This window comes from Leptosomus discolor, chromosome Z (assembly GCF_034619465.1).
Source record: "Leptosomus discolor isolate bLepDis1 chromosome Z, bLepDis1.hap2, whole genome shotgun sequence".
NCBI lineage: Eukaryota > Metazoa > Chordata > Aves > Leptosomiformes > Leptosomidae > Leptosomus > Leptosomus discolor.
The window spans coordinates 4,087,273-4,100,296 of NC_141419.1; the positions used below are offsets into that span (position 1 = coordinate 4,087,273).

At 60.5% G+C, this 13,024-nt stretch overlaps 1 protein-coding gene across 1 annotated transcript; it reads right to left on the reverse strand.

Annotated features, from left to right (window-relative positions):
- Window positions 1-313: 313 nt before the first annotated feature.
- LIN28A (lin-28 RNA binding posttranscriptional regulator A) lies at window positions 314-12,722 on the reverse strand. Its single transcript, XM_086478972.1, has 4 exons — window positions 12,692-12,722; window positions 11,666-11,844; window positions 1,682-1,866; window positions 314-527 (listed from the first exon to the last, which is right to left on the reverse strand). The coding sequence occupies exons 1-4, from the start codon at window positions 12,720-12,722 to the stop codon at window positions 314-316; spliced, it is 609 nt and encodes a 202-aa protein (XP_086335098.1).
- Window positions 12,723-13,024: the final 302 nt, after the last annotated feature.

Below are 13,024 nucleotides of genomic sequence, written 5' to 3' on the forward strand. Positions count from 1 at the left end.
AAAGATTAATCAAATATGGGGGGTTTTTTTGTTTGTTTTGTTGGTTTTTTTTTCAGCTGGAAGAGGTGTGTTGGGTGGTGCCTTCCCCTATTTTTGGAATGAGCCATCCTGATTAAAGCATGGCTTTCCCCGGGCTGAGAACAGGGGGAAAAAGGTCTGTGCAGGGACACTGGGTCCCCACCGTTAGCACTGCCATCTTCCCTCCCCAGTCCTCCTTCACCTGCCCTCCCTCCTCCGAGCCCCCGCGGCTGCCCGTTGCCTTGCCAAAGCCTTTTCATCCCGATGGAAGCCCCCTCCTCCCCGTCACCCGCCATCATTCCCGGGTTTCAGGGAGGAGGGCCGAGCTGTGCATATCCTCCTCCTCTCGGAAGTAGGCAGGTTTTCCCTGGGAGCTGGGGGACTGCTGTGCTTTCGCGGGGCAGTTGGCGACCATGTGGCTGATGCTCTGGCAGAAGTGGCATTTCTTGGGCTGCGGCGGGAGCTTGCACTCTTTGGCATGATGGTCCAGCCCGCCGCAGTTGTAGCATCTGCGGGGTGAGGGGGAGGAGAGAGATTCGAGGAGGAGAAACAAAATGAGGTGGGATGCTGCCGGGGCTGTGCCTGGGACCCATCGCAGCCAGAGCTGGGCTTAAAAATGGCCTGGCTGCTGTGGGGTTAGTTTTGGGGGGGCGGATGGTGGCCCTGGGTTTGGTCCCCGCAGAGCCCCAGCTCCAGCACGGCCAGTTTGGACCTGGCTCAGTGGTGCTGCTGGTACCCAGGAGGTGGCAGCAAACCCCTGCACCGAAAGCAAGCACTCGGGGACAAAAATGGGGGATGTTGGGGGCTTCCACCCCTCTGGCTCCATCACGGTTCTGGCTCCTGTGGCTACAGACCCTGCACCCAGGGTTACACGCTACGGGTGAAAAGCCTGCAGCAGAGGAGGAACAGGCAATCGGACGACTGACAGCCCCAGCCAAGAGAACCGTTGCAGGGACCGTGGCCACCGGTGTGGGGACAACCCCGAAGGCAGGTTCTCTCACGGCTGTACCCTTGCGGCGCTTGTCCCCCGAGTGCCGCCTTCGCACCAGAGCGGTGTGGGCAGAGGGAGCTGCCTTGTGCCCATTTTAAATCCTGCATCTGTCTAGGATGGCCACAACCCTTTTCTCTTTCCTTTTCCTTCCCAATTCCTTTTGGATTCATTTTAAATCCTGCTTGTGAGAGCAGCTGGCTGGGGCAGGCAGCATCTACTGGGAAAGCCAGGACGAGGCATCCCTGGGCAGCTGAGACGGAGAGGACGGGAAAGGAGAGGAGGGGGGACGAAGAGTTGGCCAGAAACTCGCCCTGGGGCTCCCAGCAGCACCGTGGGAGATGCTGCCAGGACGTCCGGCCATTTCCTTCCCACAAGGAAGGGTTTCTCTTCGAGAAAATTACCCCTGCCCAGCACGGCTCCCCCAGACGAGGGGAGCAGCCGCCCGGGGTGTCCCTGACCTCTGCCCTTTCACTGCTGGTTTGCTGCCCTTTCCCCACCAAGCTGCATCTGCCACTCATTAACCGCCAAAGGAAGCCACTTTCCCGGAGGAAGGGTCGCTGCCCACCCCGCCGGATCCGAGCCCATCCCCACGCCGTGGGCAGGATGCCGGGCAGCTCCTGGTGCCCGCAGAGCTCGTACCCTGCCCCGGATCAGGCCCTGGCCACCCCTTACCGGTCTCCTTTTGATCTGCGTTTCTGGAGGCTCTTGCCTTTGGGTCTCCTCTCGCTGCCGATGCAGAAGACGCCCCCCGGGCCGGTCACCCGGATGGACTCCAAACCTTTGGATGATTTCTTGAAGGTGAACTCGACAGCTTCACCCTCCTTCAGGCTGCGGAAACCCTCCATGTGGAGCTTGCTCTAGGGGGGGGGGGGCACAGGGAAAAGATGGGGGTCAGCATGGAGCTGAAGTGCCTGCCAGGCACGAGACAAGCCCCAGCCCAGCAAACACCTCCTATGGCACGAGATCTGCCAACGTCCCCTGTACCTGCCCCTTGTGAGGGAACGGATATCAGGCACTGAGCTCAACCACACACCTTCATCTCCCTAAAATCTCTGGAGCCTTGTTTGAGAACACAGAGGCTTTAATGAGCTGAGACATCCAGTCGAGTAAGGCTTGCTGACTTGGCAAGCGAGGGCCGGCAGAGCCAGCTCTGACCCGAATTTCAGCAGTATTTGCTGCAAAATGCTGGCTCTCAGTGCTGCAGAACAGCCCCTTTCTCCCACCGACACCCCAGGCTGGGAAGCAAGAGCTGCTCCTGCACCTCCTGACACCCCGGGCTGGGTATGCTCATGGGAAGATCCAAACCCATCATTTTAAAAAGACAAAAGGATCTCGAGGCTTTGCACAGGCACGTGCAATCCTGCCCACTTCCCCGCGGAGGAACAGGACCCATGGGATGGGGGCCAAACCCCCTGCACACACAGCAAGTCCAGGAGGCTGTCCCGGCCAGCCCCCTCACTGCAGCTCACCTCGGTTCAAGCCCTTTAATTGCCTCCAATAATTACTTAAGCAACCATTTGGCTCTGGATCGTCACTGCTGGAAGCATCTCCCATCCCTCCCAGGATTGCCACATCAGCGTGCAATCAAACTCAGGAGTTCAGAAACACCCAGGCTGGGGAGGGGGTTTGTGAGATGATAGGAAAACCCACTCTGCTTGCATGAGTTCTGTCCATTTGAGCAGTGCACGTTCATAAGGAGCCGAGCTGGGCGATGCAGCCGACGTCTCTTGTCCCCCTGTGCCACCAAGCGCTGCCTCAAGCATCACTGCCTGCCCTGCCAGAGGATAACTGCATCCCGGGCAGCGACTCCAGCAAGGCTTTCGCTCAGCTTCGTTAGCGGAGCCCAAACGAACGTGAGCAAAGAGTTAAGGGGGATTTGCTGGCAGAGGGAGGAGCAGCTCCAGCGGGCTGGGGATTCCTGGCAGAGCCAGCTCTAACGCCTGCGCGCCGGGACCCCGCATTTATGAATGGAGCATCTCCTCCATTCATGGCCCAGCGAGTTCCCATCACGTGGGCCTTGGCCGCCCATTCTTCCCGCACCAAGCCTCCATGCGCACGCTGCCCAGGGACGGGCAGGCATGGTCAGCTCCCCTCTTCCACCCCAAATCTTGCCAGGACCCACGTGGAAACACCCCACATAAAAGCAGAGAGGGAGAAAATGGAATGGTTGGGTTTTAAGAGCGCATTTGTTTCAGCGGGGTTGTGCGGGATGTGCATGTGTCCATGGGCACACTAGGGAAGCGGAAATGCTGCAGAGCTCGAGGAAAGACCCTTGAGGCCCCTTTTTCTGTTGCTTTGCCCCAGTTTCTGTGACTGGGAGCCCAGCTCCAGGTAAGACAGATCCCATGGGCTGGGCCAAGTCACCCACATCCACCCAGTCCACTCCCCTGCTGGGATCGGGTCCAGGGTGGGCCAGATGGGAGCATCAGAAACCTTTGCTCTCTGACCCGCTCCTGCTCCCAGAAGGGAGAGCCAAACCATGAGCTACGAAGTCCCCAACAACAAGGACATGACAGGGTCTCACAGCAACCTCTGCGCACCCAGGGCTCGTCCGGGCAGTCCCATCATCACCTACCACCAGCAAACACGCTGCCACGCTCAGTACAACAGCCAGACACAGCTCCCCAACCCCGACTCAGCTTTTCCCCAGTGCTGAGCATCACCAGGAGGGTGCTGAGCATCGCCCGAGCAGGAGCTGTGTCTGAATCAGCTGCCAGCACAACACAGGAGGTGCCTGGCTCAGCCCCAGCACCTCGGGGTCGGCCACTGACCCTGCCCCGTCCCCAAGGTGCTGCCCCACCAGCCCCCCTCAAACCCCCTGTGGGAGGCGGTTTGGGTGACGGGGGCTGCCACAGAAGGCGAGTTTGCCCCATTTGCTATTTTGGGGGCGAGGAGGAGCTGAGCATCACTCCGTGGTCAGCATCGCTCCATGGCACAGGAGGCTGAGATCCTTATCGGGGGGGGGGTGCACTGCCCCAACCAGCCCAGCTGTGTTTACACTGTGGAGATAAAAACTCCCAGGAGCTCAGCCCCGAGCTTCGGGACAAAGCCGAGCAGTGGCGGGGAGGACCCCAGCACACAAGCTGGACACCCCCCCCCCCCGCCCCAGCTCAGCCCACACCTTCAGCACCATCACCCCATGGGCAGGCAAACTGGGACACCCCCAATGCTGGGGGGTGGGGAGAGTTCTTCTCCTTCCCCCCCGCCCCGGCCATGAGCCATCCGTTCCCCCCATTCGGAGGAAGAGGAGGGCTGAGGCAGAAGCTGCCGCAACATGATGAGGGAAGCGATTTATTTTCCAGGAGCGGGTGAGGATGACAACCGCCTCCCCAGCCCCCCTGGCCCCCTCCGCCAAAAGGCCAAAGGAAACGCCCTCTCCCCGGGGATGGAAGAAAAAAAAAAAGGGGGGGGGGGGGGGGGGCGGCGGCAGCGGCCGGGGTGCCCCAGCTCCCCCCACCCCCCCACCCCCCAGCCTTTTGATGTGAGCTGCAGAGTGGCTGGTGGTCCCTGCGCATCCCCCCTGCCCCCTTCCCAAAACACACACATTGCTGGCATTCCTCTGTTATCAGATAGGTAATCAAACTGCAGCCCATTGAATTAGCTGCATACCTCCTGCATCTGAAAGGAAGGGGCCCAGAGCCCCTGTCCCACACCACACACAAAGCCGGAGCCTTCCCAGGCCTCCACACACACCCCCCCAAAAAAATAAAGAGAGGAAGGGGGGCGGGGGGGGGGGGATTGGAGCGAGCCGGGGATGCTGGGGATGAGGGGGAGCGCAGGGGAGGGCCAGGGCCGGGAGCCACCGGCCAGCGAGAACAAAGGGCCGGCGGCGGCCGCGCTCCCGCTGCCCAAATTCCAGGAGTTCCAGGCCACGGCGGGGGGAGGAAGGGTGGCCGGCATGGCTGCGGCCCCTCTGACCCCCTGCAGCCCCTCCGCCCATCAGCCCTGCGCCCAGCTCGCCTGCTGCGGGAGAGCTGGGTCTCACCCGTGCTGGGGTTTGGGTCCCACGATGGAGCCGAGGGGTCAGTCTTTGCGGGGGGGATGGTTTTGGTACAGGGAGGTGTAGGGTGACCCTTGGCTCGGTCTGGGCTTGGGATCACAAAGCGTTGCTATCCTCATAATAAAGCTGTTTTAAAGCATATATATCCTCGCGCAAGGATTTCACTTGTCATCATTAGGGTCCAGAGTTAACCAGTGGGACAAGGAACAGAAGCAGAGCTGACACTGCTTCTCTGCGGCCCCCTGGGCACCCCCTTGCCACAGCGAGCACCTCTCTGCTCTCCCACCCATCTCACACCCCGGCAGCTCCACGGTTATTTACGGCAGACAAAGACGCAGCACGTGAGCGGCTGAGCGCTGCCCGCTACCCCCCAGCGCTGGCTGTCTCCCACCCTTCCCTACCTGCTTATGGGTGCCTTCACCCCTCCTCTTCCTCCCACACACCAGATCCCTCATGACAGATCCCCATGTTAGATCTCCTTCCCCTCCCGGAGGGGTAACACCGTGGAACACCCCAAATCCAGCTGCTGCTCCCCAAACCACCGGGCTCTGGTTCACCCCCACCCCACCAGGCCCCGGAGGGGGCTCAGCCGGCCCCGGGGTCACCATTGTCCCCGCGGCCTCCCCAGTATGACACAAGGGGACATTTATTCCCGGCCAGCCCCGGCCACTCAATCAAACCATCTTTGTGTCCGGAGGGGCCTGGGGCGGAGCGGCCGCTGCACCTCGCCTCTTCCCAGCGCGGGAGCGTGGCAGCCGTTTAAACTCAAATCCCTTGGAAAACTGGCCGGGTTGGGGTGCTGGGGTGAGAGCGGCAGCGAGGGGCATTTCGGGCAGCCCGACCCCACTGCAGCCAGCGCTCGTGCCTCAGTTTCCCCCACTCTGCGGAGGGAGAGCGGCCCATAGGGGCTGGGAAAGATGGACACCCCCGGCGCAGGGGTTGCTGAGCCCCCAGGGGATCCGTGCCCCCATCACTGCACCCCACTTTTGCCTGCAAGTGGGGGGGTTACCCCATCCCCCGTGCTGGCCTCCACAGCTGTGCCCAGGGCACCCTGTCCCCCATGCTGCCCCTCCGGCCCCCAGAGCCGCAGTGTCCCTGTCCCCCCAAATCCCTTGGTTTTGCTCAAGCCAGACCTGTGCTGCCGGCTTCAACGCATCGGCCGGCCTGGCTGGGGTGCAGGGCACCCCCAGAGTGCCCCCACGACCCCCGAGGACCCATCCCAGGGGAGAAGCAAATCCCCAGGGGAGCAGCCTCAGCCACCCCCGGCCCCACGGGGCTCAGGCTTGGCCCAGCCGGTGCAGAGCGGCCCCTTCCTCACCTCCTGCCCCAGGAATGAGCTGCTGCGCAGGGGACTGGTGCTCACCAGCTTTTTGGGGTGCACCTCCCATTGCCACCAGGCGATGCCATCGCAATCCCGTGGGGACGCGGCAGCCTCAGCTCAGCTCCGAGCTGTCCCGGCAGAGCAGGTCACCCCTCAGCGGGGCGCTGCCCCATGGCAAACAGCCCCCCAAGCAGATTTCGGCTTCATGACCCAAGCCCCCCACACTGCAGCAGGGCCGGCTCAGCCCCTCATCGCCAGCCATGAGGCCAGCAGGGAAACATCCCTTCACATCCCGCGCCTGGATCCATCCCAGAGCATCCTTCCCTCTCCCCAAATCTTTTCCCAGTGCCGGCGGCTCAAGCTCCGGGGGACCGCGCTGCTGCTGTTTTCGGGCTCACAGCAGGGATGGCCCCGTGGTCCCTTCCTGCAGCTCAGCCCCCCCCCCCTGCAAGCGGCCGGTGGATGCTGCTCAGGAAAGAGGGTCCTCCCTCAGCTCCGGGGGCTTGGTGCAGAGATAGAGAGGGGGATGCCTGAGGGACCCCGTGGGGGAGAGCACAGGGGATTTAACAAAACATTACCAGCGTTTTCCAGAATCTCCTTACTGTCATCTGGAGCAATATCTCCAAGAATTTTTTTTTTTTTCTCAATTCAAGTAAAACCAAAATCAAGCCACTTCCCTGCCAAAGTAGCTACACTTGCTCTTAATTTTCCACCATCAGCCAGCAAAATTAAACACTAGATACTAATTCCGGGGGGGAAGAAAAGCATCCACCACCATTTAATCCATCAGCTACCTGCCCTAAATCCACACTTTCAGCTCATTCGGTTGTATTTTTCCCCACCCTGAGGGTGCCAAACCCTTCTGAGCTTCCCAGGGGGCAGCTAATTGGGATCAGTATTAATTTCAGACTCCCATATTAAAGCAGAGGCGCAGCTGGGAGCAGAAGCACACCTTCCGTCAGTCATTTCGCCTTCATCCCACTTATCCTTAGGAGCAAGCAAATAGGGAAAAGGAACCTCTGGAGCTGGGGGCAGCAGGGACAGGGGCTCACCAAGCCAGCAGCTCCATCCCAGCCCTCCCCGGCTCCAACGGGAGCCATCCCATTCATTTGGGCCGTTTTATCTGGGAGACCATTGAAGGGTGTTTTCTCTCCCTGCTCCTCACCCTGGGGCTGAGAGGGGGAGCTGGGGGAAGGGATGTGCCTGCAGCCATCAGTTAATCTTTAGAGAGAGACAGGAGGCTTTTTTTGTGTGCGTCTTGAGGGAGTTTCAGGGGTGGAATAAAGCCGCTCTCTTTCACCATTTGCCATCAGGACATGGCGCACAAGCGGTGCGATACAATTCTATTCCAGGATTATTAAAAAAAAAACTCAAACAAACAAACAACAAAACAACAAAGAAATTGCTTCTACCCCTCTCCCCGCTCGGAGATGCTGATGTGCCTTTCTACCCCAAGGGACACACATAACCCTGGTGCTCCCGCAGCCACCCACGCCGGTGCCCCGGGGTGCCCACCCAGCACTGCGGGGTGACGCTGGTCCCGGAGAGCAAACCCATGAGCAAGCAGAAAAAGTGCTATATTAAATGTATCCCCTGCCTCTATGAGCATCACGGGTCCAACGTACCAACTAACTCGAACAGCTGCTCTGAGCAGGTTTCCCCTTCCCCTCGCTGACCCCCCCCAGCTCTGCACACAACAAATCCTCCTGGCCCGATCCTGCCCTGCACCCCAGTCCGGGGGGAAGGCAGCAGGGGACCCCGCAGGAAGGCTGGACCCTGCTGCCCGATGGAGAGATCCTCCCTTGTGCCCCCCTGCCTTTGCCCTCCTGTGCAGTCAGGGATGGAGCTGCCCCCAAACACGTGCTTTTATTTTATTTTATTTTAAAGACCTCACGTCATGCTCACGTTTTGGCTGGTTCCATCCCCAGCCCGCACAGATGGGCAATAGTCCAGGTCACCTCAGCTCAAACCCACGGCCCAACAGCAGCTGTGGTCCACCTCTGCCCCGTCCCCTGCCTGGCCGAGCAGGGATGCAGCCCCTCCACCAACCCCGACCCCCATGAGGCTCCCGAGACAGCAGCACCCAGGGAACCGAAGCCCCCTCTGTGCTGGTACGTGCCCAGCTGGCCCCACACCGCCCTGGGCACTCGGGCAGGGCAGGAGGGGCACATCCCAGCCCCAGCGGGTCTGACCACAGGCACAGCCTGCAAGGACACACGGGACCATCTCACCAAGATGCCACCGAACACCCTGCAGCCACAGCAGCTGTGGGGTCCCAGCAGCTCTCCTTGCCAAAGTCACAAGAAGAAACAAAAAAAAAAATCCCAACTAACATTGCTTTTATCGAGGAATTAGACCTGTTGGCTTGGAGACACAGAGCTGAGCTATGTGGAGCAGAGGTTCCCGGTCACTCTCAGCCAGGGCTAGCTGGGCCAGGCTTGGGGATGGGCTGCAAACCCCAGCACTGCTGGGCTGTGCTCCCTCCTCCCGCTCCAGCACTAAGCCTTGGGGCCACAGGATGCCCAGATTTTGTCCTCTCCCTTTCCCAGGTTGCCTGAACACCCCACACTCCTGTAAGCAATGCCCAGAGCCACGGCGCGAGCCCCGGAGCCACATCCTCAGGGGACCAACACGGCTTTAGGGTCTTTACCAGCCTGATTTCTGCCACCTCGAGACCCCTACCCCTCCGCGGGTGCTGCTCAGCCCTTCGCCTCCCCGGGACGACCTGCTCTGCTTCTCTTTGCTTCATCCTCCCTGTCCCTTCACAGCCCCCAAATGAATCTATCTCCAGTGTCCAGGGGAGGCATTTGAACCCAAATGCCTCATTTTTAGCTCACAATGCAAGGGAAAGGCAGCCCCGAGGAGCCCTGTTAGTCTCCTGTCCTGCCGAGATTTTAATCTCTTTGTGATCAGATAAAGGGAGAGGGAGATGGAGACGCGCTCCCTGCAGAGAAGGGCCATTCAGACCTGGTTCCTGTAATAAAGTGATTTAATAGATCTAAAGAGGCCAATTCCCTTCTTTCTCCCACAATTACTTCCTGTGGGTCATCATTCACATATGTAAATGAAGAGGGAAAGGAGCGGGTTATGAGGGGCTCGGGGGTGTTAAACTGGCTGGTTTGGGGCACCTTGTGTGGCACGGGAGGTGGGTGCTGGGCACAGCACCCTAAGCCCTGTGTGTTGTGTGTCCCCCCCGGCCAGTGCTGGCTTTTGCCCTCCCAGGCCTGGCCTCAGGAGCTGGCACCAGCTCTCAGGAAACGCCCGGATACTGGGATAGGGAGAACATCGGCAGAAGGGCTCATTTTCCCTGCAAGCCACCCAAAAGCAGCAAGGCCGGGGTGGGAGCATGAGTTTGGTCCCTCTCTGAGGAGGGGCCGGGGCTGAGCCGGTGTGGGATACTCTGCGGTGGGAGAGCCACTGGCATCAGTCGGGGTTGATGGTGGGAGAGCCACTGGCATCAGCGAGCTGGGCAGGAGGCAAAGCCTGACCTGGAGGAGAAAGACTCGACATCAGCCCAAAGCCACCCCACTTCTGGTGGTGCAAAGCCCCACAATGGGAGCAGCCTGCCCTCCGCTGCGATGAGGGAACCACACACACACGCTGCCCCTCTGCTACCCAAAATAACCAGCTCTTACCCAGCATTCATCGTATTTCCCGAACGCGGCAAACCCTGCACATGGGACCCCGTGGCTCACACAGCCATGGAAAATGGGGGGCAGAGGGAGGCTGCACCTCTCCCTGAGCGGTGGGATGCTCCCAGCAGAGACACCCCAGCTAACACTCTTTTCCTGCAGGAATGTGAGCGAGAGCAATCAGGAAACCAGACTGTCTGGGGGCAATAAACCCCCAAGTGAAGGGAGGGAGGGTGGGAGCCTTCCCCCCACAGGCACTGGATCCTGCTGTGCCACACTGAGACGTAAAGACCCATTTGCTTTCTCAAGAGCAGCAGGATCTCTGTTTTCCCTGGTGGATTTGGAGCCCTCGCCTCCAAACCCAGCCGTGTTTCTGGCCCGGGATAGTAGGTCCTACCAAGGCATTTTCACCACGTCGCAGCAGAAGAAGGGATTTGTTTCTCCCCCAGCCATCATTCACTTGCCAAATCGCCGTAGCCTTGCCTGGAGCAGCCGCTGCCTCGTGGGCAGTGGGGGAGAGACCCCCCAGGACCTTGCAGTCCCAGGAACCCTGCACAGCCCAGGGGCTCAGTCCTGCACCCCCAGCCCATCAGCAGACCACGGGATAGACCCCAGTTTGGGGAGATACGTGTCCATGGGGTGCTGGCTGGTCCAAGGGCTCCCCAGAGCCAGCACCATCACGCTGCCTCAGGATGAGTCCTGTGCCGCTGCTCCCAACCGTACCCACAAAACCACTCGTGTTCACTCCAGAGATGTCCGTGCCCCCTTCGCTCATGCTCTGCTCCCCAGTCCCGATGGCAACCGCTTTTGTGGGGCGAGGAGACACGGGCCACGCTCATCACACAGACCCCTTTCCAGACAAGTCGGCGCTGAGCCCCGCATATCCCTCCCGGCGCTGGCCCCGATTTGGGCATCATTTCCAAATCCATTCCCCCAGTCCCTAAATGGGGGGATCCTCCTCCAGGGCGGGGGGGTGGGGGTGTCAGGCAGCTGCAGCCCCTAATCTACAACTGCCCTCGGTGCAGGGTCACCGACACGTGTGGGGCTTCCCCACTCGGCAAGTTCCATGCGGGTCAAATGCGGACACGAGGCTGTCACTATCGTACAGGATCCATAGGGGCACCGTACGCGACTCCACACGCCTTTGTGCCAACCGCAGCCGAAACAAGGAGCCCGGGCAGAGATTCCCCCCACCCTGGGAAAGCCCAATCCTGCACCCCTGCCTGGCTCAGGGCTCCCAGGGCCTTGATCCCGGGGGAAAACCAGCTCTTCCCTGGGTCTCTCGATGGGGTGAGCAGCATCCCAGCTCCAGCACGTCCCGCTCAGCCCCGCGGGCACCTGCTCCCCTGGATCCGGCCCCGAGGGGCTCCCCAGGGACCCATGATGAGAAAATTAAATCGCTCAGGGATCAGCTTACAGGGCCGGTCCCCGGAGAGGAGCCCCGGGGCCGCGGCTGTGCCTGCCCTTCGACACCCGCTTCGCTTCGGGGAAACGAGTCCGGGGGGGGGGGGGGATGGACACAACACACAGACACCCCCGGGATGCCGGGCTGGAATGGAGGGGAGCCACAACCCGGTGTGGAGGCGGCGTGGGGGTCCCCATCCCGCCTCGCATCCTCCTGGGGCGGGGAGGGGGGTGTACCAGGGGCTGTACCTATACCCCCTTTCCCTCCCCAGGACCCCACGCGGGATCTGGCCCCGTACCTGGTGCACGAAGACATCGACGGGCGAGTCCAGGGTCGCGCCGCCCTTGGCGGTCATGGAGAGGAAGCCGAAGCCCATGCGGACGTTGAACCACTTACAGATGCCGGAGCCGTGCAGCGGCTGGGGCTCGTTCTCGGCCTTGGGCGAGTCTCCAGCCGGCTCCTCGCCCGGCTTCGCACCTGGGGAGAGACCCAAAGAGCCGCTAAGGCGAGGGGCTGGGGGACCCGGGGGGTCCCCACCACCCCTACCCAGCTGCCCCGCACCTAGCCCGCAGCAAGAGCCTCAAATCCTGCTCGGGTTCCCCAAGCTGGGAAAAAAAAAAAAAAAAAAAATTCCAGCCCCCTAAAACCCCCAAACAGAGCGGTCAGCTCTGCCTCCACGTGTGCGAGGGGATCACCCCAGGAGCGGAGGGAAATGAAGGCAGCTCCTGCCTGCACGACCCAGGCGGTGCATGGGGTTGGGGCCCTAAATTCGTTCTCCCTTCAGAAACGTTAAGAACGGAAAACAAAAATAATAATAATAATAAAAAAACCACAAAAAACAACCTACCACAAAACCCGAACCCCCCAAAACCAAAAAAAAACCACCAAAACCCCACAAATAAAAATAAGTTTTAGAAAAAAAACCCACAAAAAAGGGAAAAACTCCCCCAAAATACCAACCCGAAATCCCCCTGCCCCCAGCAAGCCACGCTGGAGAAAGTCTCTCCCCTGCCGTCAGCATCCCCCCGCTGCACGGGGACCCCCCCGCTCCCAAATAATACCCCCAGCAGCCGCCATCGGCCCCAAACTTCTGGGCTCATCCTGGAGCTGGGGGGTGGGGGGAAAAAAAAAAATAAAATCCCCCCCTCCGAGCCCCCGAAAAGCTGCAGCGGGGGAGCGAGTCCACGGGCCCGGCCTCGCTGCTGGGGCGCAGCGGGGCTGGGTGGGCTGGGGTCGGGGGGTCCCTGCGCCCCCCGGCCGGGCTCTGCCGCCGTTATTAATAATCGCGGAGCCGAGGCGGGCTGCGACAATAATATAACTTAACCTGCAAACTGCTGGTTGGAAACAGACCCCATCCCGACACTCGCTTGCAAATTCCGAGTTGTGGCTGTTACCGCCTCCTCCCTCCTCCTCCTCGGCCAGCTTCGAGGGTATCAGCCCAGCCAAAAAAAAAAAAAAAAAAAAAAAAAAGGAAAAAGGAAAAAAAAAAACCCTCAACAAAAAAACCCAGCTTAGACCCCGCCGGGAGGGAGCCGGGAGAGGTTTGACTCCATCTTCACTCCAACAATAGGGGTGGGAGGGAGCGGGAGGGTTTTTTTTCAAAGGCTCCCAAATTCTCGCAGACAATAGCAGCCCCCGCCCCCCCCCGCCCCGCACC